The 27,093-nt window shown below is 39.5% G+C and overlaps 1 protein-coding gene across 3 annotated transcripts in view; it reads right to left on the minus strand.

Moving 5' to 3' along the window:
* Window positions 1-27,093, minus strand: part of Arhgef9 (Cdc42 guanine nucleotide exchange factor 9) — a 230,862-nt gene that overhangs the window by 130,563 nt on the left and 73,206 nt on the right. Inside the window, exon 1 of one of the 3 annotated variants that reach the window (XM_070040199.1) lies at window positions 18,924-19,019. The exons of the other annotated variants lie outside the window; for them this stretch is intronic. Coding sequence (XP_069896300.1) covers window positions 18,924-18,953 — 30 coding nt within the window. The 5' untranslated portion in view covers window positions 18,954-19,019. Of the gene's footprint in view, window positions 1-18,923; window positions 19,020-27,093 lie in introns of those variants that run through there. 3 annotated transcript variants of the gene reach the window in all.

Raw genomic sequence — 27,093 nt, forward strand, 5'->3', positions numbered from 1 at the left:
TTTTTTTTTTTTTTTGGTCTTGTCGTGGGGCCTGAACTCTGGGCCTGGGCACTATCCCTCAGCTCTTCAGCTCAAGGCTAGTGCTCTACCACTTGAGCCACAGTGCCACTTCCAGCTTTTTTCTTTTTTCTTATGTGGTGCTGAAGAATCGAACCCAGGGCCTCAGGCATGCAAAGCAAGCGCTCTACCACTGAGCCACCTTCCCAACCCTTGTCCTTTGCTTCTCTTATTTCAAATAGCTCCCAAAGACTCACTCCCACCCAGAAGCACTCCCAAGAAAGGTCTTCCATTTTGTCCAGTCCCCTCTTACTTTGCTACTTGCTCATTTGCATTTAATTCTCTCCCTAACTACCCCATTAGGGCACTTGCCAAAGGCAGTCTACAGATTAACCTAATCCTGTTTGTTTATTGTCTTGGTTACTTATGTAACCAAGCTGGCACATGCCAGCACTGTATAAGAGACTCAGCTTCCTGAAGACTAGAACTCTTATTCAGTTCCATTTATTCAGAACAGAGATTTCCACTCTTTCAAAACCAGTTCAATTCACTAAGTACTTATTCTGACAGCTAGGAGGTACAGAGAGGCTCTTAGGGAGCTGACAAGTTTAGCAGAGAAGACAAGCAATGATACACATAATACCAATGACAAAGTAAGTGTCCTAGGCATAATCAGATAACAAAACTGCTAATGATTACAGAGTGAATCATAGAATTTCATGTTCAAGAGAAGAAAAAGATAATCTCTTCTCAACTTCCCTACAATGGAATCGTCACTATAGCATATATGACAGTGGTGGAAATATTTCCAATACACATGATGTTCTTACTAACCCAAGCCCTTGGCATATGTGTTGCAGCAACAGTTGGTATTCAGAAACTGCAGCAGATAATACTTTGTGTGGCAGATTTCTTTACATCTTGCATTGAGTCAGCAAGGCTATACCTTGGTCCTCATTCTTTCATTCCTTTAGCTATTAAGTTGTGAAACATAGGTTTATAAAATGCTAACATTATACTTTAACTGCTGGGCTACAATAAAAACAGTCTCTGCATTCCTTCATGGGACTTGCATTTTATAAAGGTAAACAATAAACCAATAAAGCATTATATAATAATTCAGGTAGTATAATGGCCATGAGAGAAAAGGGATAAGTGGAGAAGGATGACTGCTGTGGTACAATGTTAGAATGGGTGGATAGAAGATAGGGCATTTTGAGAAGGTTAAAAAGGTCAACATGTAGATAGCCAGGAGAAAAGTCTTCATGCAGCAGAATTAAATTCAGGATTGTATTGACTGATTCCCTCCCCCATAAAACTCTACTCCCCATCACCTATTTATATGCAACCTAGTTGTATGTGTGTGTGTGTGTGTGTGTGTGTGTGTGTGTGTGTGTGAGAGAGAGAGAGAGAGAGAGAGAGAGAGAGAGAGAGAGAGAGAGAGAGAGAGTTGTGTGTCTGTGTGTGTGTCTATGCCTGTGGTTTGTGTGATGTACCAATACTAGGTCTTGAACTCAGGGCCTTATGCTCTCACTTGGCTAACTCAAGCTGGTATTCTTCTACTTTCAGCTTTTTGCTGGTTAGCTAGGGATAAGAGTATCTCTGATTTGCTTTGCTTACCAGGGATAGTTTTGAACCTTAGTCCTCATATTTCAGCCTCCTGTATAGCTAAGAGTACAGGCATAAGACATTGGTGCTGACTCTAATTGTCTTAAACTAATGACCCAATGGGAGGGTGAAACTGGGGGAAAGCGAAGGAGGGGGTGACAACTTTTTATAACACCTTAATAATAACAATTAAAATTATATTAAAAAGAAACTTAATAACCCATCATATGCTCAGGGCACCATCTGGGACCAGGTCTGTTCCTCCTACACCTTCAGCAACACTGTTGAAGATTTAAAACAGCCAATGTTTTATTTTAAACTAAAACTGAAGATGGAGCTGGTGGTGTGGCTCAAATGATCATACACTTGCCATCAGCATACACTGTGCTCATGAACTTACATGTTAAATTGAAATCTCTGTATAATTTGATAGATTATAGATAGATAGATAGATAGATAGATAGATAGATAGATAGATAGATAGATAGGGCACAGCTTTTTGAAATTTATGGAAGTTACAAAACTAATCACATAGATATTAACATGCAAAGGGAACTTACATCTAAAAGTTTTAGCTTCTCACACATACTCCTTTACTCTTTTCATTGTGCCAGGAGCTTTTCAAAGCATTACCAGGTCACCTTGAGCATCAATAAATTTGGTGAATGGAAGCTTATTGATACCTTTCTAATGAAGAATTAACAAAAAGTCCTGTGTTGAAAGTCAGGGAGGTGACAGTCCTACCTCTGCTCCTTATTATCACTTCAACCTGGATATCTGGATATATATAGTCCAAAGAACTTAAAGCAAAAAGCAATCCAGGTGCCAGTGGCTCATGTCTGTAATCCTAGAAGGCTGTTATCCTACTCAGGAGACTGAGATTTGAAGATTGCAGTTAAACTCATATTGGGTAGACAAATGTGAGAGAGTATTATCTCCCATTAACCAGCAAAAAGCCAAAAGTAGAGGTATGGCTCAAGTGATAGAGCATCAGCCAGCCTTGAGTAAAAAAGCCAAGGGAGAGTGTGAAGCCCTGATGTCAAGCCACATTGCTGGCACACCCACACACAAAAGTGAAAAGCAATCAGCCTGAGAAAGGAAATGTACAACACACTACTGTGAAAGAGCTTAAAGGCTATGATGAACTCCATGGAAAACCTTTGTGCACACAAGTCAGGGGGGAATGTTAAGGAGGAATTGGTTTAAGGAATTGACTTTGAACTTATAGTAGATGTCTTCAGACACATGAGCGGACTATAGCTTACAAAGTTCCAGATTTGTTTTTGTTTCTATTTTAGTTTTTGCCTGGCCAGAGTGTAACACCCTAACTAATGGGTAGAAGCCCATTTGCGTTCAAATTGAATATTGGCCTTTGAAGCTTCAGAGTGAGTTTCCTGTTATTAAAAATATTCCATCAGCGGGGCTGGGAAGATGGCTCAGTGGTAGCGTGCTTGCCTTCCATGCATGAAGCCCTGGGTTCGATTCCTCAGCACCACATAAGCAGAAAAAGCCAGAAGTGGCGCTGTGGCTCAAGTGGTATAACACTAGCCTTGAGCTGAAGAGCCAAGGGACAGTGCCCAGGCCTAGAGTTCAGGCCCCACTACCAACCAAAAACAAAAACAAATTCAAAAATATTCCATCAGCTACTAGATAAAACTTATCAGAGTTATTGGCATTAAATAAGTGGGTTTTGAAAACAGATCTTCATTTAAATACTGTTCTAGGTATATCTTGCCTATATAGTTATGTGCAAATGATGTTTCTTACCCTTTCAATTAGAGATAGCAATGATCTCGGACTTCTGAAAGTAATAAAATGAAATAATATATATTTAAGAACTCCTCCAAAAGCGACTAAAAAGCCCAGATTGAAGGCTAAGGATTACAGGACCTCTTCTCTTTCTGTTCTTTGTTAGATCAACCACTGTAAACCACCACCTACAGGCCTTCCCTCAGGAAACATTGCGTATATCGCCCTCCTGTGGCAAATGGGACTGAATAAACATCTGAATAAAATACACAGGAACAGCAGTTTCCTCTTGTTCCTTTGCTTAGATCTATTTCAGGCCTATTTCATTTATTTTGGGCCAATTTCAGTTCTATTTCAAAAAAGCTAGTGGGCCAGACCATCTGTCTCTTTCTGGGTAGAGAAAGCTCTGGTTGGAAAAGAATTATCAAGGGTTTAAAGGCCCCCACAGAACTATTACAATGGTTTCTTTCAGACTTAGGGTTCTTTCTGGGGCAGCCAGACTCAATCACATACCAGTTCAAGACTGGAATGGGAAGTGAACACTTTCTGCCAGTTATCAAGAACTAGTGCTTAGTCTGGAAGCCTAATATTCTGGATAGTTCCCTTTTAAGGCCTCAGATTTATTTAGGCAGCTACTCCTCCAAACTCTATGCCCAGGTTTTGTTTATTTATAGGCTTCAAAAACCACTGGACAATTAGGACCCTTAAGTATTCATCATCAAATTAAGCAAAGAGTATTGCTAACAAGAGATACTTAACAAGCATACATAGCTAAATGCGTAGGTGTGTAGGTAGGTAGGCGAATGATATGAATACATTGAAATTGTAATAGGAATAGGGTTTGTTCAGCTGGAGAATTTGTAAGAAGCTGGATCATGTGTCCAAGGGAGACTAAGAAATTGACTTTGAGAAACTGTACGTTCTACAGAAGTCCAAGATAGTACAGTGATAATCCTTTAAGATATTAAGAAAGGTCTGGAAATTACCAAAGCTTGGTACAGAGAAGTGTGCAGGACACAAGGGTGGATGGAGATTTCTTTCTAGAAATTCATGAGAGACTAGCTAAGACTGATAAAGACACTCTGCAGACTGAAAAGCAAATCTCAATATGAGGTAAGATGCAGAATAATATTTATGATATGCAATATTTTGCTTTAACAAAAGAGGATATATGCCAGATGCTGGTGGTTCACACCTGTAATCCTAGCTACTCAGGGGGCTGAGATGTGAAGCCAGCCTGGGCAAGAAAGTTCATGATATGGATAGCTCCAATTAACCACCAAGAAGCCAGAAAAGGAGCTGTCACTCAAGTGGAGAGTGCTAGCCTTGAGTGAAAGAGTCCAGGACCAGTGTTCAGGCCCTGAGTACAAGCCACAAGACTGGTACATGCATAAACCAAGAGGAAATAAAATATACTTCTACCTGATTCTGTGTGGATTATAAAACTCTCTAAGATTACATAAAAAGTTATAAAACTGATGATGTGATAGATGAAGACAGAACATCAATTGTATATACTTTACAGTTTTGTTTTACCATACAAAGTTATTATGTACTTAAAAATTAATCTTAAAAAATGTAAAACTTGCCAGGGATGGTGGCTCATGTCTGTAATCCTAGCTATCCAGAACACTGAGATCTGAGGATCAAGGTTCGAAGCCAGTGTGGGCAGAAAAGTCCACGAGACTCTTATTTCCAATTAACATCAAAAACCCAGAAGTGGAGGTGTGTTTCAAGTGGTAGAGCACTAATCTTAAGTGAAAAAGTCAAAGCACGAGGCCATGAGTTCAAATCCCTAGTACTAGCATTAAAAAATGTTAAAAAAAAAAAAACCTGCTATGTGGATTTAGTAAATCTCCCTGATCCTTCCCTTCACTTAGCCAAGCTAATAAAAGTCTTAGAATCAATGTAGAGTGATGTTTAAGATCATAGACTATATTCATAAGGATCTGAGTTTGACCCCCAGCATCACAAAAGAAGACAAGGGGGAAGGAGAGAGAAGGCGAAAGGAAGAAAGATTCTAGAGTTAATCTGCTGTGATTCATGCCTAGTCATGTGACCTTGAGCAACTTATTTAATGCCCTTAATTCTCATTTTTCCTTATCTCTTTTTTTTTTTTTTGGTTAGTTGTAGGGCTTTAACTCAGGGCTTGAGCCCGGTCTCTGAGTTCTGTTGCTAGAGGCTAGCCCTCTACTACTTTGAGCCACAGCACCACTTCTGGTTTTCTGGTGGTCAATTAGAGGTAAGAGTCTTACGGACTTTCCTGCCTGGGCTAGACACCACAATCCTCCTATCTCAGCCTCCTGAGTAGCTAGATTACAGGTGTGATCCACCAGCACCTGGCATTTTTCCTCATCTTTACAATGGAGAAAATAGTAGAATGCCTGGTATTCTTTCAGGTTTTCATTCTGAGCAAGCCCCAAATCTTTAATCATCTAGGTTCTTCTGCTGTAAAAGTAAGATTAATACTGTTGTTGTTCATGAGAATTTAATGAGTGCCTACATGGAAAGCACTTAGAACAATTCCTGGCACATAGTGATTCTCAATAAATACTAATAAGTAGTATTGTTTGAAGATTTGAATAAAGTCTCTACCCCTAACTTTATGCAAATCATGTACACTCTCTGAGCCTATAAATAAAAAGAATGAAGCTTGCTAGCAAGGCATTCTCTCTCTCTCTCTCTCTCTCTCTCTCTCTCTCTCTCTCTCTCTCTCTCTCTCTCTCTATCTCTGCATCTCTTTGTTTCTCTTCATTTTTCTCCATGTCTCTCCATTTCTTTCCCTCCCCTCCCCCTTTCATTCCTAGCTGTCATGAAGTAAACTGATCAAATACTTGCCAAAGAGATGGGTACATAATGGATTTGAAATTACTTATAGAATAAGGTCAGTTAGAATGAGAAGAATTGCCCTAATAGAAGGAGAAGGGGTAGTAAATGAAGATTTTACCTATTCAATGCTCTCCACTCCCACTTCAGTACTTAAAATCATGAAATAATTAGGTATTGTCAAGAAAATAGTCCTAGTTCCCATCTCCCAAAAGCAGAGTGGCCAAAAGGGGCTGCACAACAGTGGTTCCCACTCCATCAGCAGATGCCAAGTGTTTCTGTGTGACTGTTCCTATTCCTGGGAGGTGCTGCTCCCACTTCCCTCAGCTGTTTCCCAAAAGAGGAAAAGAAATAGCACCAGTACAGAAGTCTCATTCTCTCTTCTCCACACATACACCCATTTGACAAAGGGGTAAAACAAACAAACAAACAAACAATTCACTTAAGTAGGAACATCCATTCTTCAGCAATCAGCTTTTCCAGTCTCACTTTACGTCAAATTAGGTCGTTTCAATGAAGCTCACAGTAGCACAAGGATTCTGAAATAGGATAGTGGGGTTGTTTCATCATTCTTAATTTTTTTTGTCAGTTGGGCTTGAACTCTGGTTGCTGTCCCTGAGCCTCTTGGTGCTGAAGGCTCTACCACTTGAGCCACAGAACCACTTCTGGTTTTAGAGATAATTGTCTCACAGAGACTTTCCTGCCTGGGCTGGCTTTGAACCATGATCCTCAGATCTCAGCCTCCTGAGTAGCTAGGCTTATAGGCATGGGCCACCAGTGCCCAGCCCCATTTTTTTTTGCCAGTCCTGAGGCTTGAACTCAGGGCCTAGGCACTGTCCCTAAGCTTCTTTTGCTCAAGGCCAGCACTCTACCCTCTGAGCCACAGCACCACTTCCAGCTTTTTCTGTTTATGTGCTACTGAGGAATTGAACCCAGAGCTTCATGCATGTTAGGCAAGCATTCTACTTAAAGCCACATTCTCAATCCCCATTTATTTTTAAAATTAATTTTAGTTATACTGGGATTTGAACTCAAGGCCTTGCTATTTGAGCCACATCTTCTGCCCACGTAGTTCTCATGTTACAGAGAGGGTAAGGAAAATGACTTACTATGGTTCTCACTATTTCACAAGAGTATACAAAGCAAAAGATTAACACCAGAACACTCAATTCTGGGAAATGTGCTTTAGAATTTGTATGATTGTATATATTTGAGATTTTAAGAGACTGGCACAACGGGGCCAGTCTTAGAACCAAACTTTTCCATATTTCAGACCAGAATTCTTGATGCTAGTTATAGTTTGAATATGAAATATCCCTATAAGCTCGTATGTTGCTTATGTGGTCCCCAGCCAAAGATGGTTAATTTGTGTCTGCATCTGTGCATGCATGTGTGTGTGTGTGCACGCACATGGGTGTATGCCAATACTGGCAATTGACACTCTCCTTTAGCTTTTGTGCTCCACCACTTGAGACACACCTCTACTTCTGGCTATTTGCTTCTTTTTTTTTTATTGTGAAAATACCGTATATAGGGGTTACAATTACATGGGCAAGATAATGAGTACATTTCTTATTAAGCATTGCTGCCTCTTCCTTTGTTTCCCCTGCTATTTGCTTCTTAATTGGAGATTAGAATCTTATAGACTTTCCTGCCTGGGTTGGCTTTGAACCTTGATACTCAGATCTCATCCTCCATAGTATCTAGGATTACAGGCATGAGCCATCAGTACCCAGATGGTAACAGTATTTTTGGGAGATAATAAATGGAAATTTGAGGAGATGGAGTCTAGCTGGAGAAAGTAGGTCACTGGAAGCATGCTTTTCAAGTTTTTATGTGGTCCATAATCTTTTCCTGCTTCCTGTCCACCATAAAATGAACAGCATTAGTCTCTACATGCTCCTGCTACCACAATGTTTTTCTCACAATAGGCCAAGAATCCATGGAGTCAATGATGACCAACTAAAATCTCTGAAACCATGAACCAAAATAGATCTTTCCTCCCTTGTTTATGTTAAATATTTTCTCATAATTATGCAAAAGTAACTTAACATAATGCTTTTCCACACTGATAATGAAGAATGGAATAGCAAATAACCTAAAGAAAGTTATCCCCCAAGAGTAACTAGCTGCACCTTATAAAACAGAACCTCACAGCATCCTAAATTCAATGGCCTTTTATTGCATATAAACCTCGTGTAAGCCTTGTGAGACATGCAGCAGGACAAAGGAAGCTAAAATTTTAACCACACACACACACTATTTACCCTTCTTCTTTGCTATATATTGTTATCCTTATCTTTAAAAAATCATATACTAATTTTTGTGTATGTGTGCCAGTACTGGGGTTTCAACTCAAGGCCTGTGCAGTCTCCTTTACCTATTTACTAAAGGCTGTCTCTCTACCAGTTGAATCACACTTTCACTTCTGTTTATTTGCTGGTTAATTGGAGATCAGAGTGTCAGACTTTTTTGCTTGTCCTGGTTTCTAACTGTGAGTTTTATATCTCAGCCTCCTGAGTAGCTAGAATTACAGATGTAAGCCACTGGTGCCTGGCTTTACATTTTTATTCAATAATTTCCTTACCACTTGTCTTCTCTACTAGAATATTTGTTCCATAAGAATAAGACTTCTGCTTTTCTCCTTCACAGTTCAGTACCTAGAACAGGGCATCCTACATAGCAGGAGCTTAGTAAGTATTACTAAATGAGTGAATAAAGGAATAGTTGCATATGTAAGACAGTGGAGGAAGAGAAAAAGTCCACATTTTGCATATGAATAAAATAAACTGGCATCCAGAGGGCTTAAGCTTCCTGTTCCAGACTATCTGCCTGTTTCAGTGGTATCCAGCTTGGGCAAAAGAAACATCTGTCACAAATTCCTCTCCAGGCTGGGTGATTACAGGTAACCTAGAGTTCACCCACTTTATCAGCTCACTCATTCATCCCACAAACATATACATACTGCCTGCTATGTATTCAGAAATCATTCTGAGTTGTGTGCCTTTGGCTCACGCCTGTCATTCTAGCAACTTAGAAGGCTGAGATGTAAAAATCTTCATTCAAAGCAAGCCTAAGCAGGAAAGTTGGTGAGACTCTGATCTCCAACTAACCACCAAAACGCCAGAAGTGGAGCCATGGCTCATGTGTTAGAGCACTAGCCCTGAGTGAAAAAAAAAAAGCTCAGGGACAGTGTTGAGGCCCAGAGTTTAAGCCCTACTACTACTACTACTACTACTACTCACACACACACACACAATTTCTTCCAGTCCTCATTGTCTTTACATACCTAAAAGACATTTGTATCATAAATGCTCAAAACACTGTTACCAGAATCCTAGGCAAGAGGCCTGAATGGGGAGGGAGTTCTAAAGATAAAAAAGCCCCAGACACTCACCCCAGAAATAAAAAAGTAATGGTGGAAAGATAGGGAAGTAGTTAACTAAATACAGTCATATTGAAAAGGCAGAGATCAAACAATTCAAGCCTATCTTTTGGAGTTAACTGATATGGCTTCCCAGATTACATAGGAAAGAGACAGAATGAGGCAAGGTTCATGCACAATTCATTCACTTGGTCACCTTATGATGTGCTTAATCACTATCTCATGATTGGTCAAGCAAGGCTTTGTCAGGATAAAAAAAATCATTGTTGGCTGGACGCAGGTGGATTTGACTCGTCACAAGATGTTTATTTATTAAACCTGTTGTTCCTAGAGTCCAAGGTGACTGCAGAAGAGAATGACTCAGAATAAAAGAGACCGCTACAAAATGAAGGCAGAAGTGTCAAGTTTTTGTCCTTTTGTTAATTAGCCACTGGTGACATTTGCTAGCCTGTGACGTCCAAGTGGATAGTCCTTTAAGCAAAAGTAGTCTCTAAGTCCTTACTATAGGACTTCCCTGAGTTTTTCATCATCTCTGAAAAGCAAATTGGAGAGGGGGAAGGGAAGGAATAGAAAGTGTTTTGAGTTTTCTCAGTGCATGGCTTGAGAGTCTCTCTATTCTCCACTCCCACCTAGCATTTTCCTCAATAGAATAATTTTATCTGTCTGATAAGACTGTTGGGAAGCTTAAGTAGACAAATGAAACACTTAGAACAGTAGCTGGCACAAAATAAACACTGATTTGGTAAGTATAAGCTATTATTTTCAAGACCTAGTTCATTATTATTTTTCACTCTATTTTTATTATCTTTAAGTAGTTGCACAAAGGGGTTCAGTTCAACAAGTCAGATTATGAGTACAATGCATCTTCATCATTGTCTCTCCTTTCATTGTTCTCCTCTTGCTTTCCCAATCCCATCCATATTGCATTTACATTATTAGTACCAGTGCAATGAAGGAGGTCAGATAAAACATCCATTCATGGCAAGTGGGGATAGATATGTCCATGGAGGTACATGAAATTATACACCTTCCTCATTCTATCTTTGGAAGTAATATGGACAAGGAACTTCACCTCTTCCAGCCTTAGTTTCTGCAACTTTAAAGTAGGAAGACTGTTGTAAGGATTACTTGAACTTGTGTGTGTAAAGGTGCTCTGAAAAATGCAAAGTGCCAAACAAATGTGAGGGATGATGATGATGATGATGATACTGAAATGATATTCTAATTGAGTCCTTCCTTCTGTTAGATACCATACAAAGTGCTTTACATAAATTATATGATTTTATTCTCACAACAACAATACCAATAATCAGTTATTTTCATTATTCTAGTTTCATAGATAAGGTGTGAAGGTTAATATTATATGTCAATTTGGCTGAGCCATGAGCATGTACTCAGCTACTTGGTCAAACATTATTCTGTATAGTCCTATGAATGTGTTTTCTGGATGACATTTATATTTGTTTCCTTCCTTCCTTCCTTCCTTCCTTCCTTTCCTTCCTTCCTTCCTTCTTTCCTGTTCTATGAGATGAGCTCAGAGCCTTGACTTGTGTTATACCACTGAACTACAACCCCAGCCTGAGATCTACATTAAAATGGATGAACTCTAAAGATTACTCTTCATAATGTAGGTAGGCTTCGTTCAGTTGGTTGAAGATCTTAATGAATCAAAAACTGATATTCCTTGGGCAAGAAAAAATTTTGCTAGTAGACTGCTTTTAAAGTCACATTATAACTCTTCTTTAGGTCTTCAGACTGAGTTTAAAGGCAACCAGGTAGCAGAATTACATTTATTTCTTAAATATCCTTTTTCTTCTCTTTCTTTGCATATATGTATATTTCCATGTATCCATGTATCCATGTACATGTATACATGCATGCATATACAAATACTGTTCATTTTGTTTCTGGCTAATAAGTAAACTGAAATGTCAAAAGTTTAAATCACTTGTGCCAAATTACATAGCTGTTGAGTGGTAGACCTAGAAATTCTCAGTCCAGTGTTGTTTTTTTCCTATATTATACTTCTCTTAGTCAGTCTAGCAACAATTCTCATTGATACTAGCTTCACAAAAGCTCCCTCCATTATCCATCTCCACTATTTCTGCAACATTATCTCAACTGGATTTCCTCTCCTCACTTTCACCCTCTTCAATCCATTCTCTATAAAACCTCCAGACATCTTCCTTGATCACAAAGTAGACCACAGCATTCTATTACTTCAAATACTTTCTCTGTATTTCAAAGAAACAGCAGTTGGTATGTGCCCAGTACTACCATACATGCTAACTCAATCTATACAATAACACCTTGGACAGTACAGAGGCAAGGAAACATTAGGTAACATGTGAAGGTCACATAGCTAACAAGTGATGATGGAGTCAGAATTTAAACCCAGGCAACTGGTTCCAGAGCCTGCATGTAACCATTCAACTATAGTGCTTCTAATATAGCCAATGCACACAAACCCCTTCTCTAGGCTTACTGTGAAACATAGCTGTACCCAGACTCCCTGCTTTGAAGTCCTGCCACTTGCCTCCCAGTCACACTGACCTTCTTTCTATCCCTCAAGCACCCCAAGTTTCAACCTGAAGGCCTTTTATGTTATTCCTGCTGCCTCCTCTCAACTCACAAACCTCACTGTCTCTTGCTTTTGTTTTTTGTTCTTTTCTTGTAATCTGTCAAGATCTTTCTCCAAATCCCTTAACAGCTGACTCAGCTTAAATGTCACTTCCCTTATATGCCATGCAGGCCCTTTGACAAAATATCTCTTTGAGGCAATAGGACCTGTTAGAAACAGTTGAATACATTCTTCTTCCTTATTATCTCGTTTCTATTCCTTAGCAGCCTAATTACTTACCGGTCACCTTCTAAAACCAATTTTTTTGCCACTGTGATACAAAAAAGAGACAAACAACTTAAAGGGAGGGGGATTTAATTGTGTTTATAATTTTAGAAGTTTCAGTGTATGGTCATCTGTCTGTTATTCTTGGGCCATAGTAGGGAGTATTTGGCAGAGCAAAGCTGCTTATCTCATGACATCTAGGTAGGAGAGAGGGGAAGGACAAGGATATGGGAAGGAGAGGGAGAGATAGAGTGGAGAAGGAGAGATGGAGGCGGGGAGAGAGAATATATGCTTGTGCTAGCAGCAGGCCACATTCAAGGCAAGTCCTGCTCCCTTAGTCACTCATCTCTTGGAACATTCTCATAGACATACCCTAGGAGTGTGCTTTGTTAATCTCCTATGAACTTCTCAATCCAATGAAGTTGATAATCAAGATTTTCCCCAGATATCATGCATGTACACACATGCACAATATACACACTAAAACCAAACCAAACCATCATCATATGAAAAATATTCAAAGCAATAAGATTCTAAGCAGAAGCTCTTTTTGTCATGTTATGGAGCTATTGGAAAGGAACCATTGTCTCTCCTTGAGAAGAAAATCTAGGAAGTCTTGGTCTTAATGTCTGAATTCAATTTTTGTTGGATTTTTAGCATTTAGTGAAGAGAAGTGTTAGATCTGGTATGTCTCCTTTGTCTGTTATGAATAATTGTTTCCTAACTAGATACAGAACAGCAAAGTTTATATGGTTCTTTCTTATTTATGTCTGCTCATTCCCATGATTCTTACAGCAGACTGGAAAGACACATTAGGTTATGAGAGCTTTAATGTATCAATGTATTTGGACCACAAGGTGCCCAGATATCTGGTAAAACATTAGCCTGGGTTTGTCTGTGAGGGTTTCTGAATCAATAGATTGAGTAAAGCAGAGTGCTCCCTTGGATCTGGGTGGGCTCATTAAAAAAATACCTAAATATAACCAAAAATGCTGTGTAAAAGGGAACTCTTGCCTGACTGAATTGGGATATTGGTCATTTCTAGCTTTTAAACTTGAATTGAAACATTAGTTCTTGGGTTTCAAACCTTCTGACCTTTAGACTGAAACTTATATCATAGGCTGTCTAGGTTCCCCTGGGTCTCTAATCTACAGACAATATATTTTAAGATTTCTTAGGCTTCATAATCATACAAGTAAACCCTTTATAATAGTACTACATATTACCTATCATTCCATCATATTTTTGTTCCTCTGAGAAACTTTACTAATTTGGATTATTACCCTCATTTCATAGATAAAGATGCTGAGTTTAAAAGAGTTTCAGACTGTCTGTCTCATACACTGGGACAAATGCATATATACACAGTCAAACTGACTAAAGTACACTAAAGCAGGGGAAGCTTCCAATGGTGTAACTCTTTGAACAACTAGCTTACGGTTTATCAAAATGTATACCAGGAAGCAGGAACATATGTTGTTGTGAGGGGGTTAACAGGAGAGAGAGCAGATGAATGGAAAGAGGAAGGGTCATCAAACACAGTTATAATAGTCAATGTACATCTGTGAAAATAGAACCAGGAAACTTGAGAGGGCAGTGGGGTTGGGAGAGATGACGGAGAATGATGGAAGGGGTGACAGTGATCAAGGTGTGTTATACTCATAAACTGACATGTTGAAACCCTTTGTACAACTACTTAAGAGTAATTTTAATTTTTTAAGAAAGAAAAGGGGTTAGTGATTTAGTCTGTACACATAGCTATCATAGCCACTGGTGGAGGCAGGACTCAAACCCAGGTTAATCTGCTTGAAATCACATTTTATTCATGAGCTTTCAGCAAGAGATACTTATTTGAGTCATAAAATATTTGAGATCTCCTACTGTAATATCTATATAACTTGCCTCCGACTGACAAATGGAATCCCTTCCCGCTTCTTAACTCCTCTGTGTATGTCACTCAGTTTCACTATGTAAGTGTCCTTACCAGGCAAAGCTTCTGAGGTTGTCATTCAAAAGCCTTCCTCATCTGGCTCCAGCATACCTTGCTATGGTTTGATATGGTTATGAGCCCCAAAAGGTACATGTACTGAAAACTTAATCCTCACTGTGTGGATCCAATCATTGGGAAGTAACTGATTCATGAGGTCTCTGAGCTAATGAATGGATTAATCTATTGATGTGTTCATAATTTAATAATATTATTGGGATGTGGTGGAAACTTTTGGAGGTGGGGCCTAGGTACAAGAAATAAGTCACTAGAGGTATATTCTAAGAGGATCCATTACTTTTTGTTTATGTAGCAGTGCTAGGGCCTGGGTGTTCTCCTTTAACTTTTCCACTTAAGCCCAGTGCTCTACCACTTCAACCATAGCTCCACTTCCAGGTTTTTTTTGCTGGTTAATTGAAGATAAGCATCTCATCCACTTTTCTGCCAGAGTGGGTTCAAACCTTGATCCCCAGATCTTAGCCTCCTGAGTAGCTAGAAATAAAAACATGAGCCACTGGCACCCAGCAAGAGGTTTTATATCCTCTGGGAATCTTTTTTTTTGTCTCTCTCTATTTCCTGGCTGCCATGAAGTGAGCATCTTTGCTCTGTCACACACTTCTACCATGGTGTTCTGTTTTACCCTAGCCTGGAAACAACAGAATCAGCTGGCCATGGACTAAAACCTCTGAAATCATTAACTTAAAGGAGTCCTTTCTCCTTGAAGTTAGTTTCTCAAGAATTTTGTTCCACTTACAAAACTGGCCCCAAACACACACCAAATTAATTATTTGTGTTCACTGGTTCTTTCATGTTGTAAAGATTCCAAATCATTCAAGGCACCCTTGGTGCATTTTAAATTTGAAATCTCTTTGGTATGATATGTTTTAATATTTACATAGATGGTTTTAAGGAAACAATGATACATGGTAATTGTAAAGACAAAGAAACAGACCAGGACAATTATGTCATTCTATGTGACCAACTGGAGATTTTTTTCCTTAGGCTTAAAATCTAAAATTGTAAGATAGTATAAACTACAAGGTATAATATTTTGATAAGTGAATGATAACTTAGTATTTCTGAATCTAGACTTTTAAAATAGGAAATTTTTCTTTTTTTCATTAAATGCAAATTAAAGAGCAAGTCAACCAAATGAATAGTGCTGACCATTACTGAAAAAAAATTAGTCATCTAAAGGATATTTAAAAATTAGATACCATATATGCTAGGTATACTACATCTCCAAAGTACTAATGATATATTTAAACTTCTTAAAATCCCAGAAAGTAGGAAAGTAATCTACATAGAAACAACCATCAAATAACCTCAATAGGAGCCAGTCTATTATTCAACAATAGACTTTTATATGAAATGCCCTTTCATTCACATAAATATTCTTTTGCCTTTCTCAACAACTCTCAGCTACCTGAGGGTCCAAATATGTGATGAGAAAAGAAAAAAGATCAATAATCTACAAAAGTACAATGCTGGGTACAGCCCCTTTACCACCATAATCCAAGCCATTATCACACCTCCAGCTGTAACTGTTTTGTTTGTTTTTTGCTAGGCTAGTGGTCTATCACTTGAGCCAACCCCCAGTCTTTAATCTGGACTATTTTAAGATCCTCTTCATAATTCTTGTCCTTGCCTCACTATAATCTATTCTCCTGCTCAACTTTAAGTCAGATCATATTCCTCATCTGTTCAAAATCTTCCAATGTCTTTATATCTCAGTCACAGTAGCTATGCTAAAATGTGGATTTATTTTTTCTCCTGTCTCATCTACCATTTTCCCACCTGTGTTCTTTGTGGGCATTCCTTATGCCTACAATCCTGTTCTTCTAAACATACTTGTGGTGTGTATTCTTGTATTTCCCTTAGTGCTCAAATTTGCCTTAACCAGAGAAGCTTTTGCAGGTCTCATATATAATCATGCATGCTCTCTCTTCATTTTCTTACCATTTTCTTCATTTTTTTCCTTAGGGCTTAGAATATGCTGACATAAATCTGAGTAATTATTTTAGTGACCTCCTTCCCTGAGAGTGAGGAATGTATTTCTGTTCACTTCTGTTTGCTCTGCAACCACATCAATGACAATTCACAATGTTCTTTTTTAAAAAAAGTATCAATATCCTCAATAACATCTATAAATTTTTTTATCCCCATTTAGTGGCTGTGAATACTAAGTATAAAACAAACTTGACAATTGGTAAGAATCTCAGAACCAAAAAGAATAAAAGCCAGACCCACAGCTTCAGACATGTGACTCTGAGACTATTTTTTCCACTCCAGGCCCATTTCATATCCCCATGCAAAGTAACATTGTAGGCAAAAACTGTAAATAAATATAAGGTACAATTCTTCAACCAATGCGAACTCAGTTTAACCTTCTCTATACTGAGACAGATAGCATTCCATAAAATCTTCAACAAAGTTTTATGTTCAAGGGTCATGAATTGCATGGAAACACTTGAGATAAAATTGTCAACTGTTCTAAAAAGAAATGTCAGTGTTAGAAAAAACAAAGAGCTAAGATCTTTTGACTAGCCATATCATCAAGTGGTAGCTAGATATATACTCCCTGTTTTATATTAGCCACTAATTAACTTGTATTCAATATTAATTTACTCTTAGAAACTAGAATCTCAGGCCTAGAAAGAACATTGCAGATCATTAATAGTTCTACCTAAAGATGAGAAATATGAGGTCCAAAAGATTATTATTGGGCAGTTAATAGTTGGGGCCAAGTCTAGAGACTTCTTGCCTGCCTCCCTGATGAAGTTCATTACTACTGTTTCTTGATTTCTGCTAAATGGCTAAGCAAATGCTTTCATCATATAGTATTCACTGCTTTGGTCATCAAAAATATTACAATTAATTTTTCATCATCAAACGATCTTTAATTACATAGTCTTCACGAGATGTCTGTCACTCACTTCTCTCTCTTGCACAATTGACAAAACTTCAAATCTCTCCATTAATTTAATCTGCTGTCAGTAGGCAGTATATTTAGAAGGGGATGGGAATCCCACCCAGCCCCAGATGCCAAAAAAGCCAGGACTGGAAGAGAGATTTTCAGGAAAATTTTACAGCATGTGTTCATATTCAGGAAGGTCCTTTCTCAATATCATGATTGTTTGTTCCTTCCTGCCTCTCAGCATCATCATTTGAACAGATGATTCTGTGGATCAGTGGGAAGGACAGTAAGGGAGAATCTGGAGACTCAGGTGATAGATTTGTCCCCAAAGAGTTTGTGGCCTTGAGCAAATCTGTCCCACTCTCTCTGGATCTCAGCTGATTCCAAGCACTATAGGATCTTTACCTGCTCTAACCTTTTCTGAATCTACCAACATTTGATGTGGCCCCAAGGGGACCTCAGGGAAAGAAGAACAAAGGGTCTCTTGAAGTCCTTGTAACTAAGCATATAAACTGGCTACCTTTAGGAACAGAAACAGAGACTCGGAAAACTCTAAGGGAGGAGAGCTCCTCTGAATGCAGTCTTAGCCCACACCAGATTCCCTCTTCCCATGTAGAATGGGAACAACATAAAAAGGAGTTGAATGTCAAATTTTGCCTAATTGCTTCAGGCTACTTTGCTTCAGCTGCTGGTTGTGGGTGGCAGTGCAGAAGTGTGGGTTGAAATTGACATCAGTGCCTGCTTACCCAAGACCCTCTTCTCAACTGATCACAAAGTCATCATCGCTCTCACTCCCCAGAGCTCCCCTGACCAGCTTGAGCTACCCTGTCTTGAGTGAGAAAAGCAGGCAACACTTCCTCTCTGCAAAGGGAAGTCATTTCAAGGTCTCCAGGTAGAGAAGAGAGCACCATGGTATGAAATAAACTGTTAGTGGATGATACTGACACACAGACACACACACGCACACACGCACACACAGACAGCATACACTCCTTGGGAGGGGGAGTCTGTTAGCTGAATGTAATGCAGATTCATTTCCAGGATGGGGGGTGCATATAAGTGTGGACAGGGTGACCCTCAAACAAGGCAAGGAAGGGTTATTTCCCCTGAGGGGGCTCTCACAGCCCTGGGACGAGCTAGAGGCAGGGGGTATAGACAGCCTAGATAGGGGACTATGCAGTCTTCCCATATGGCTCCCTCCACAATGCTAAGCTTTGTGATTGCTTCCCCAAACCCTTTGCCAGCTTGCCTGCCTCCTTTTAGATGCACTGCTCCCAGAGAGTCCCATGCCAGCCCCTTGCCTAGACTCTAGTCTCCCAGGTGACCCCTGGGACGCTCCTGAATACCTCATCTAGCCCCCACCTCATCCCACCCCAATTTTTAAAGGTGGCAGAAATGCGGAGGGGGGATGGGGGGGGCTCTCCTGGGCAGGCGGGAGAGCAGGGACTCCTAAAATGGCCACAGGAAGCTCATTGGTGTCTCAAGGACGGTGGTGAGGGCGGTGGGCAGGGGCAAGGGGGCTCACTGCGTGCAGGCTAGTTGGACAGAGTGGAGGTGGGGCTGGGGGACTAAGGCTTAAACAGGGGAAGCCAGGGTTACGGACACTCACCATTCCCGATCCGCCCCTAATCCACTGCATGGTGCCCGCGAAGTCCAGCTTCTCAGAGGCCCGATGGCTGCTGGCGCGGGTTGTCGCGGGCTGACTAGGAGGGCTGGGCAGGATGAGCGCAAGCCCCAGCGCCCCCCTCCGCCTCCCCTCCTCCCACAGCCCTACAGCCCAATCCCCTCCGCCCAGGACCTCGCCTTCAGTTAGGTTGTTTCATTCCAGCCCGCAGGCTCAGCCTCTGCGCCTTGCTGCTCCCCGGGGGTGCTTGGCAGCCAGAAGCAAGCAACTGGGTAGGGGGATCCAATGGGCTGCCTTTGTCCCCCTCCAAGGCTTGAGAACTCGGGGGAGGGGGGGAGACAGCAGTGCAGGCGACTGTGGGGGCGAATAACCTCCTCCAGGGAGAAGGCAGCTGCTACCAGTGCCTGCCTCCTGCTGTGTTGGAGTTAGATACTGTTTATTGAGGGCTTCCCAATGATGTCGAGTCAGCAGAAAGTCCTCCACAAAGTTGCAAAAGGTGTTCGACCAATCTCTGAATAATAAGATAGGGCCCCGGTGAAGCTAGACCAGCATTCTCCTGCCTCCCTCCCCACAAGCTCTCTCTCCAGTGGCCATTATTCCTCTAGGGTTCTCTTTCTTAGTGTGTACCCTCTTGGGGTTTTCATCTACATTACTTTTATTAATCAGAATAACTCTATGTAGAGGCAAGCATTCTCATTTCCATTTTACAGACAAATAAATTGAGATTTGGATGAAAGGACCACACTAAAGTCACATAAAAAGAGAAGATTTGATTTTATCCTCTGTTGCTTTCTAAACTTTCTGCTCTCTCTCCCTTTCCCTCTCCCTCTCCTTCTCTCTTTCTTTTCCCTTCCCTTCTCTGTCTCCACCCCTTCCATTCACTCCCCAACCTCAGGCTTCTCCCTCATACATTCACGAGTATCAAAGGTACTTTAGCCAGGCACAAGTGGCTCAGATCTATATAATCTTAGTTACTCAAGAGGCTGAGATCTGAAGATCACTGTTCAAAGCCAGCCCAGACTGGAAAGTGAAACTCTTATCTTCATTTTACCACTAAAAAGCCAGACATGCCTTAAGTGGTATATGGTACCACCAGCCTTCAGCAAAAAAGTGAGAGTGTAAGACCCTGAGTTCAGGTCTCAGTACTAACACAAAACAACAACCAAAAGGTAGTTTGATGATGGATGAATTTTCCATTTGCTTATTTTGCTGAGAATGAGGCAAATGTACATCAGCAAAGCAGGCAAACTGAGAAACTGCTCACTTGTTCCTAGTTCATGTTCAATTCTAAACAGTGAAACCCAGGCACCTTTGTAATTGCTGACAATTGATGCTGTCACTCCCATTCACACCCATGATTATTCCATTTAGTCCTCAAAATAACTATAAGGTATACAAAAGACAAAATGCAAATGTCACATACACAAATAATAAAAAATTAAAAACATGTGGCTGGGCACTGGTGGCTCACATCTGTAATCCTAACTACTCAGAGGCTGAGACCCGAGGATTAAGGTTCCAAGCCAGTCTTTGCACCCAAATCTGGGAGATGCTTATCTCTAATGAACCACCCAAAATCCAAAAGTGAAACTGTGGCTCAAGTGGTAGAGCGTCAGCCTTGAGCTAATGGAGAGCACCCTGGCCTTAAGTTTAAAGTAGAACAGAAAAATATGACAAAAGTCCAGGGCAAGTCAGGCAGGAATGTAATTGCAAACACAGAAGTTACAACTGAAGCAGTGAGAATTATAGTATCAGAAAAAAAGTTCCTGGAGTTTATTGGCACGAGGCATCACTGGCAATAAGACACACACAGTGTCATTGTCCTCTATTTCTTAGTAAATCCTTCCCACTTCACTGAAACACCAGCCAGTTTGAGCTGGCCAAGAACTTGAAGCTTTCATGAGCTCCTAGTCACAGGAATTGTACAGCAGAAATGGAACGGCTCTTCGGCATGGGATTCCTGAATCCAATGGGAGCTTGTCCTGGATAACACTTAAACTTCTTCCCAAGTCTGGTAGTCCAGACATTGCTGATTCTACAATGTCTCCTCACTTTCCAAGTTCTGGGCTCTTATTCACACTAAGCATCTTGGATGCATCCATTTTGCCAACCAGCCCATCCAAACTATCATGGCTCCTTAAGATCTGGCACTGGCCACATCAGCTTTAGGAAGCTTTCCAGGAATACCTCCAAGGCCCTAGTTGTATCATCAACTCTTGTTGTATTCTCATTTAACATTCTAAATTAAAAAAGGATCATAGCTGTGCACTAGGGCTCATGCTTGTAATCATAGCTACTCATGAGGCTGAGATCTGAGGATCAAAGTTCGAAGCTGGCTAGGGAGGGAAAGTCTGTGAGATTTTTATTTATTTCTAATTAACCCGTAAAAATCCACAAGTGGAGGTATGGCTCAAGTGGTTGAGCACCAGCCTTGACTGAAAAAGAGATAGCCCCCAAGGCCTGAGTTCAAGCCCAAGTATTGGTACAAAAAATAATCATTTGTTTCCAGAGAGTTAGGCTAACATGAGACTATTAAGGCAGATCCTTATCCAATGTAATTTAATGACTCTATAAAAAGAGGAAATTTGGACACAATTAAGTATTGAGTGAACACCATATGAAGATGAGGAGAAGGCAGCCATTTTCAAACCCAGAAGAGAAGGCTTAGGCTCAGAAGAAAACAACTCTCATAACACCTTTACTTCAGACTTCTAGCTTCTCAGATTGTTCTGGTACACTACCCAATATGATACTTTGATATGACAGATCTAGCAAATAAATGTGCTGGTCACTTGTACTTTTTATTTCTATTTTACTTAAGTAACATTTGTAAGGTTTTAAATTTTTTATCTCTTGAAACAAGTAACAAGTACTCACCTTGCTGTCTTCTATGACAGTGATTGGCACATGGGGATATACAATAAAAACTTGGATATTTTGGTGGATGCATTCATTCATCTATGTTACTGGATCTGCTACTCAGGGAGAGATCTGAAGATCAGTTTCAAGCGGGGGGGGGGCAGAAAAGTCTGTGAGATTCTTATCTCCAATTCATCAGCAAAAAGATATAAGTGGAGTTATGCTTCGTATGGCAGAGTATCAATCTTGAGTGAAAAAGTCAAGGGAGAGCATGAGGCCCTGAGTTCAAGCCCCACTACTGGCATGGGAAAAAATGATAATGACAAATACAAAGACAAACTTTCTTATAGAGCTTACAAAATATTAGGAGCAGTGACAGAATGGATAATAGATAAGATAGAGATTGTGATAGATACTCTGAAATATATAAATCAATTTATTTGATGAGAGTAATCCTGGAATTATAAAAAATATTTGTATCAGGAAAATAGAAACTACCCTAGGTCTTTTAAAACAAGGGCACTAAATAGAAGGGAAACATAACACATGCAAAAATAAGGAGTCAAATTAGTTGGTAAGCGATTCACCATTTGTAAAACACAGAAAGCTGCCATCATTTATTAGGATTGATGGATAATGGGAAAAGGTAATAAATATTCTCTGAACTCAGAAACAGGTGATGCCATACAGAAACTATAAGCATGACATGGAAGCCTTTCAGAAGTAGGTGCCATGAATGGAGGAGTTGTTCAACAGAAGTTGAAATCATGGAGGAATAGAGCTACCACCAGAAAACATTCTTCTCAAGCAAGTGACGGAGAAATATGGCTTCTCCATTCCTCCTGGCCAATAGTCTTCTGCAGATGTCTCTCATTTAATGAAAGAAGAAATCAAGAAAACCTAAGAGATTTAGTTTTGAGAAGAGTAGGTAATAGATCTGAAAATAAAAAGACACTATTTGTATACATACAGACTTTAGCAGAAAAATGGGATGTTGATCCTAAAGGTATAATTAGACACCATTGAATTCAATATATCTAAAGCACCTATTTTTTAAGAACCATGTAAGAAGTTAGAAGAAACATTGCTTGAGTGAAAATATTGGCATTGTCATTTACTTGGCAAGGTTTTAATTTTATTTTATGCTAGTACTGAGGCTTGAACTCGGCCTTGAAATCTCACTTGGCTTTTTTTGCTCAAAGCTGGCACTCTACCACTTGATCCACACCTTTACTCTGGTATTTGATGGTTAACTGGAGATAAAAGACTCACAGACATTTTTGCTTTGTCTGGCTTTGAACCACAATCCTCATAGCTCAGCTTTCCAAGTAGCTAGGATTGGTAAGTTGTTCAGTGTTTGTAAAGATTGCTTATGAAGATTTGACTATTTGCTCAAGGAAAGCACTTTCAGGATAAGGGCCTGCAACCCAGTAAGCACTCAGATAAGATAATAGAAATTGAAGTTTCCACCATCTTTTTTTTCAGACCTCTAGATCTATATGATCTTCAAGAAGCTTATTTAGTACCAACCTGCCACCAGCTATCAATGGGCAAAGGACAAATCTTACTCTCTTTTTTTAGCCATAATCAGCACTAAGAAATAGGTCATCTAAGGTATGTCCTCAGTCTGGCACTTCTCTTTTATTTGAATCCATAGTCATTCAGGAACCCCACAAACAAGTTACTTGGGGGCAGAGTCTTCATTCTAAGATGACTCTCCTGTTGTGGATGTGGCTTTGTCCACAGCTGAGTCAAGGACTAAATTTACTATTACTTGAGGAAAGTACCAACTTCTCTATATCTCTGGTTCCTCAAGTGAGTATCTAAGGGTTTTAAGCAATCAGTAATTCATAGATGTCATAGTTAGCAAAAATCTTAAAGACCATCGTCTCCAACATATCATTTTACTGATGAAAACATAGCCCCAGGGAACGGAAAAAACTCCCAAAGTCAAAAGTAAGTTAAAGTAAGAAGGGAGAAAAAAACCCTCAAACTCTTGATTCTGGATAGTAAGTGGAATGCAATAGTGCAAATGGGTAAAACATTAAAAGCACAGAAGTATTATTATGCTTGTATTTGTGGCACAAGGCTAACAGCTGTATTATAACCTGTGTTTTGTTTTTTTTTTTTTAAAGTTTTTCTAAATTGGATCTAAATACAAATAACACTTTATTTTGAGGGCATAAGGCTGGTCTGGCCAAGTGATGATTTGATAGCACTCTTAGAATCACAAAGAGAAAGCATCTACAGATTTCATTATATTTCTTTCATTTGTATTTGTTTTAACACATACAAAAGCAGGAGGAAAAAAGTTTGAATGAATCCCCACATATCCATCAACCAGCCTCAGCAATGATCATTCTCTATTGTTTGAAGTACCCTAGACTTATCTCCACTCTGAAAAATTGTAAAGAAAATCCCCATACAGTGTTATCTTTTACTACTAAATACCTCATTATTCTAGGAATTCCTTAAGGGGTTTTACACATTGGACTACAAACTAAGCTGAAGTGGACTGCCATCTTAACATATTCCATCCTCCTGCTCTCCTATATGCAGCTTGGTTACATCTCTGCCTGCAGATCCCCTGAAAGAGACCTCTGTTGACAAAAAGAGAAAGATAAAGAAAGGCCTTGTAACTATTCCAAATTAAAGGGGACTAAAATATAGTCCAAGTAAATGCAATTATATTGGGTCCTTAATATGGTCTGAATGTTTATGTTCCCTCAAAATTAATATTTTGAAGCTGGGCATAAGTGGCTCCTAACTACTCAGGAGGCTGAGATCTGAGGATTACAGTTGGAAGCCTGCTTGGGCAGAGAAATCTGAGAGAGGCAGAAAAAGCCACTCTACCACTTGCCAGTCTTGAGCAGAAAAGGTCTAGGGAGATCAGAAGGCTCTGAGTTCAAGCCCCAACACCAGCATATACACAAAAAACCAATATGTTGAAATCCTAACCCCCAAGGTAATGTTATTGGAAGATTGAAACTTTTAGAAGCTGATTTGGTTATGGTGTTAGAACCATTAAAAGTGGACTGGTTCTCTTATAAAAGAGACCAAGATATACCTTTTATTCCCTCACAATGAGAAGACAAAGAAAGAAGTACTGCCAATGAACCAGAAAGTAAGCTTTCACCAGACAATGAATGTTCTCTTCCTTAATAATGGACTTCCCAGCCTATAGAACTATGTTCATTGAATTCTTGTTCTTTATAGCCAAAATATACAGGTACATATTCATAAATTCAATAAATATATGTGCCTACTATTTTCAAGCTACAGTGTATTAAGCACTGATACCATAGCACTGAATAGTCACAGTTTGCCCCCTCATTGTAATTTAATAGATGGGTACATAAAGTAGCTAAATAAACTCATACGGATGTTGATAGGTACTTGATCCAGCTATAACAACTCTTGGTCATTTATCCAAATCCAAATGTACTACTTGTACAACCATGTTCATTGCTGCACTATTCACCATAGCCAAGATACAGAAACAGTCCAGATACCCTTCAATGGATGAATAGATCAAGAAAATGTGGTATGAACACACACTCCCACAACACACACACACACACACACACACACACACACACACACACACACACACACAATGGAATCTTACTCATCCATTAGAATGATATTAAATAATTTACAGAGAAATTGATAGACCTGGAAAATAATTATATTAAGTGAAGTCAGTCAGGCCCAGGGAGACAAAAGACATGTTTTCTCTGATATGTGGAAGTGAGATCTAATATATATACCTATATATATATAGTCATATACATGTATACAAAAATATATTAACTAACTATAGGATATGTAGGAGAGAATTCCAGTGTTATAACTCCTTTGAACAGCTAACCTAAAGTCTAACAAAATGAATACCAGCAAGCTGGAGCTTGAGGTATGTATATGTGGGTGGTGGGGAAGTAAAGGGAAGGGAAATGCATAGGGTGAGAAAGGATGAGAGAGCACAGTCATAATATTCAATATGTGAAAAGAGAACTAGGAAAATTGAGAATATTGGTGGAGTTGGGAGAGGGGGAGAATTATGAAAGGGGAGACATTGATCAATAGGCATTGTATTCATAAATTGACATGTTGAATTGAAACTTCTTTATTACTACTACTTAAAGATAATAGAAATAACAAAAAAGAACATGTGCTAGATATAGATATAGGTACAGATACAATGGAATTTTGCTCATCCTTCAGGAAGAATAGCTTATCACTTGCAGGGAAATGGATAGATCTGGAAAAAATTAATGACGTAAGTCAGACTCAGAGAGATAAACAGTGCATGTTTTCTCTCATGCAGAAGTTAGATCTAAATTATAAACACATGAAAATATATACTGGGCCATATATATATATATATATATATATATATATATATATATATATATATATACAAATTAACATGGAATAATCAGAGGTGGATTCTAATGGTAGAACTCTGAACAGTTCTATCTTATAGTTTGACAAAATGAATATCAGGAAGCTCTAACATGTTGTCAGGAGTGGGGAAGGGTAAAAGGGGGACAAACAAGTAGAGAGAGAAGAGGTGGGCAAATATAGTAACAATACTCAATGTACATATGTAAAAATGAAACCAAGTGACTTGGTAGAGAACTATGAAAGGGGCAAAATTGATCAGGACACACTGTACTCATAAACTGACATGAATGCCAGTGGCTCATGCCTGTAATCCTACCTACTCAGGAGGCTGAAATGGGAGGTTTGAGGAAAGCCTGGGCAAGAAAGGCTGTACAACTCTTATTTTCAATTAACCACCAAAGAGCCAGAAGCTTGTAGCTCATTTAAAGCTTTGAAAGTCATAGCAAAATAATTTTTTTTTTTTTTGCTGGTCATGGGGCCTGAACTCAGGGCCTGGGCGTTGTCCCTCAGCTCTTCAGCTCAAGGCTAGCGCTCTACCACTTGAGCCACAGCACCACTTCCGGCTTTTTCTACTTATGTGGTACTGAGGAATTGAACCCAGGGCCTCATGCATGCAAGGCAAGTGCTCTACCACTGAGCTACCTTCCCAGCCCCAATAGCAAAATAATGTGGATATAGTCTAGGGACATCTGGAAGAGAAGGAAGGAGGATTTGAAAGCATAAGATTTAGTTTATATGATTTGCATTTCTAAAAGACCACATTCAAGCTTCTGTGTGGTAAACATATTGAAAATGAGACAGAAGATAAAAGTTGTGGGATTATTCCGGGGTAGAGATATAGTGACTTGGACTGTAAGGGCAGTGAAGATGATAGAAGTTAAAAGATTTG

The sequence above is a fragment of the Dipodomys merriami genome, unplaced genomic scaffold (genome assembly GCF_024711535.1).
Source record: "Dipodomys merriami isolate MVZ:Mamm:240054 unplaced genomic scaffold, mDipMer1.0.p SCAF_3, whole genome shotgun sequence".
Classification (NCBI taxonomy): Eukaryota; Metazoa; Chordata; class Mammalia; order Rodentia; family Heteromyidae; genus Dipodomys; species Dipodomys merriami.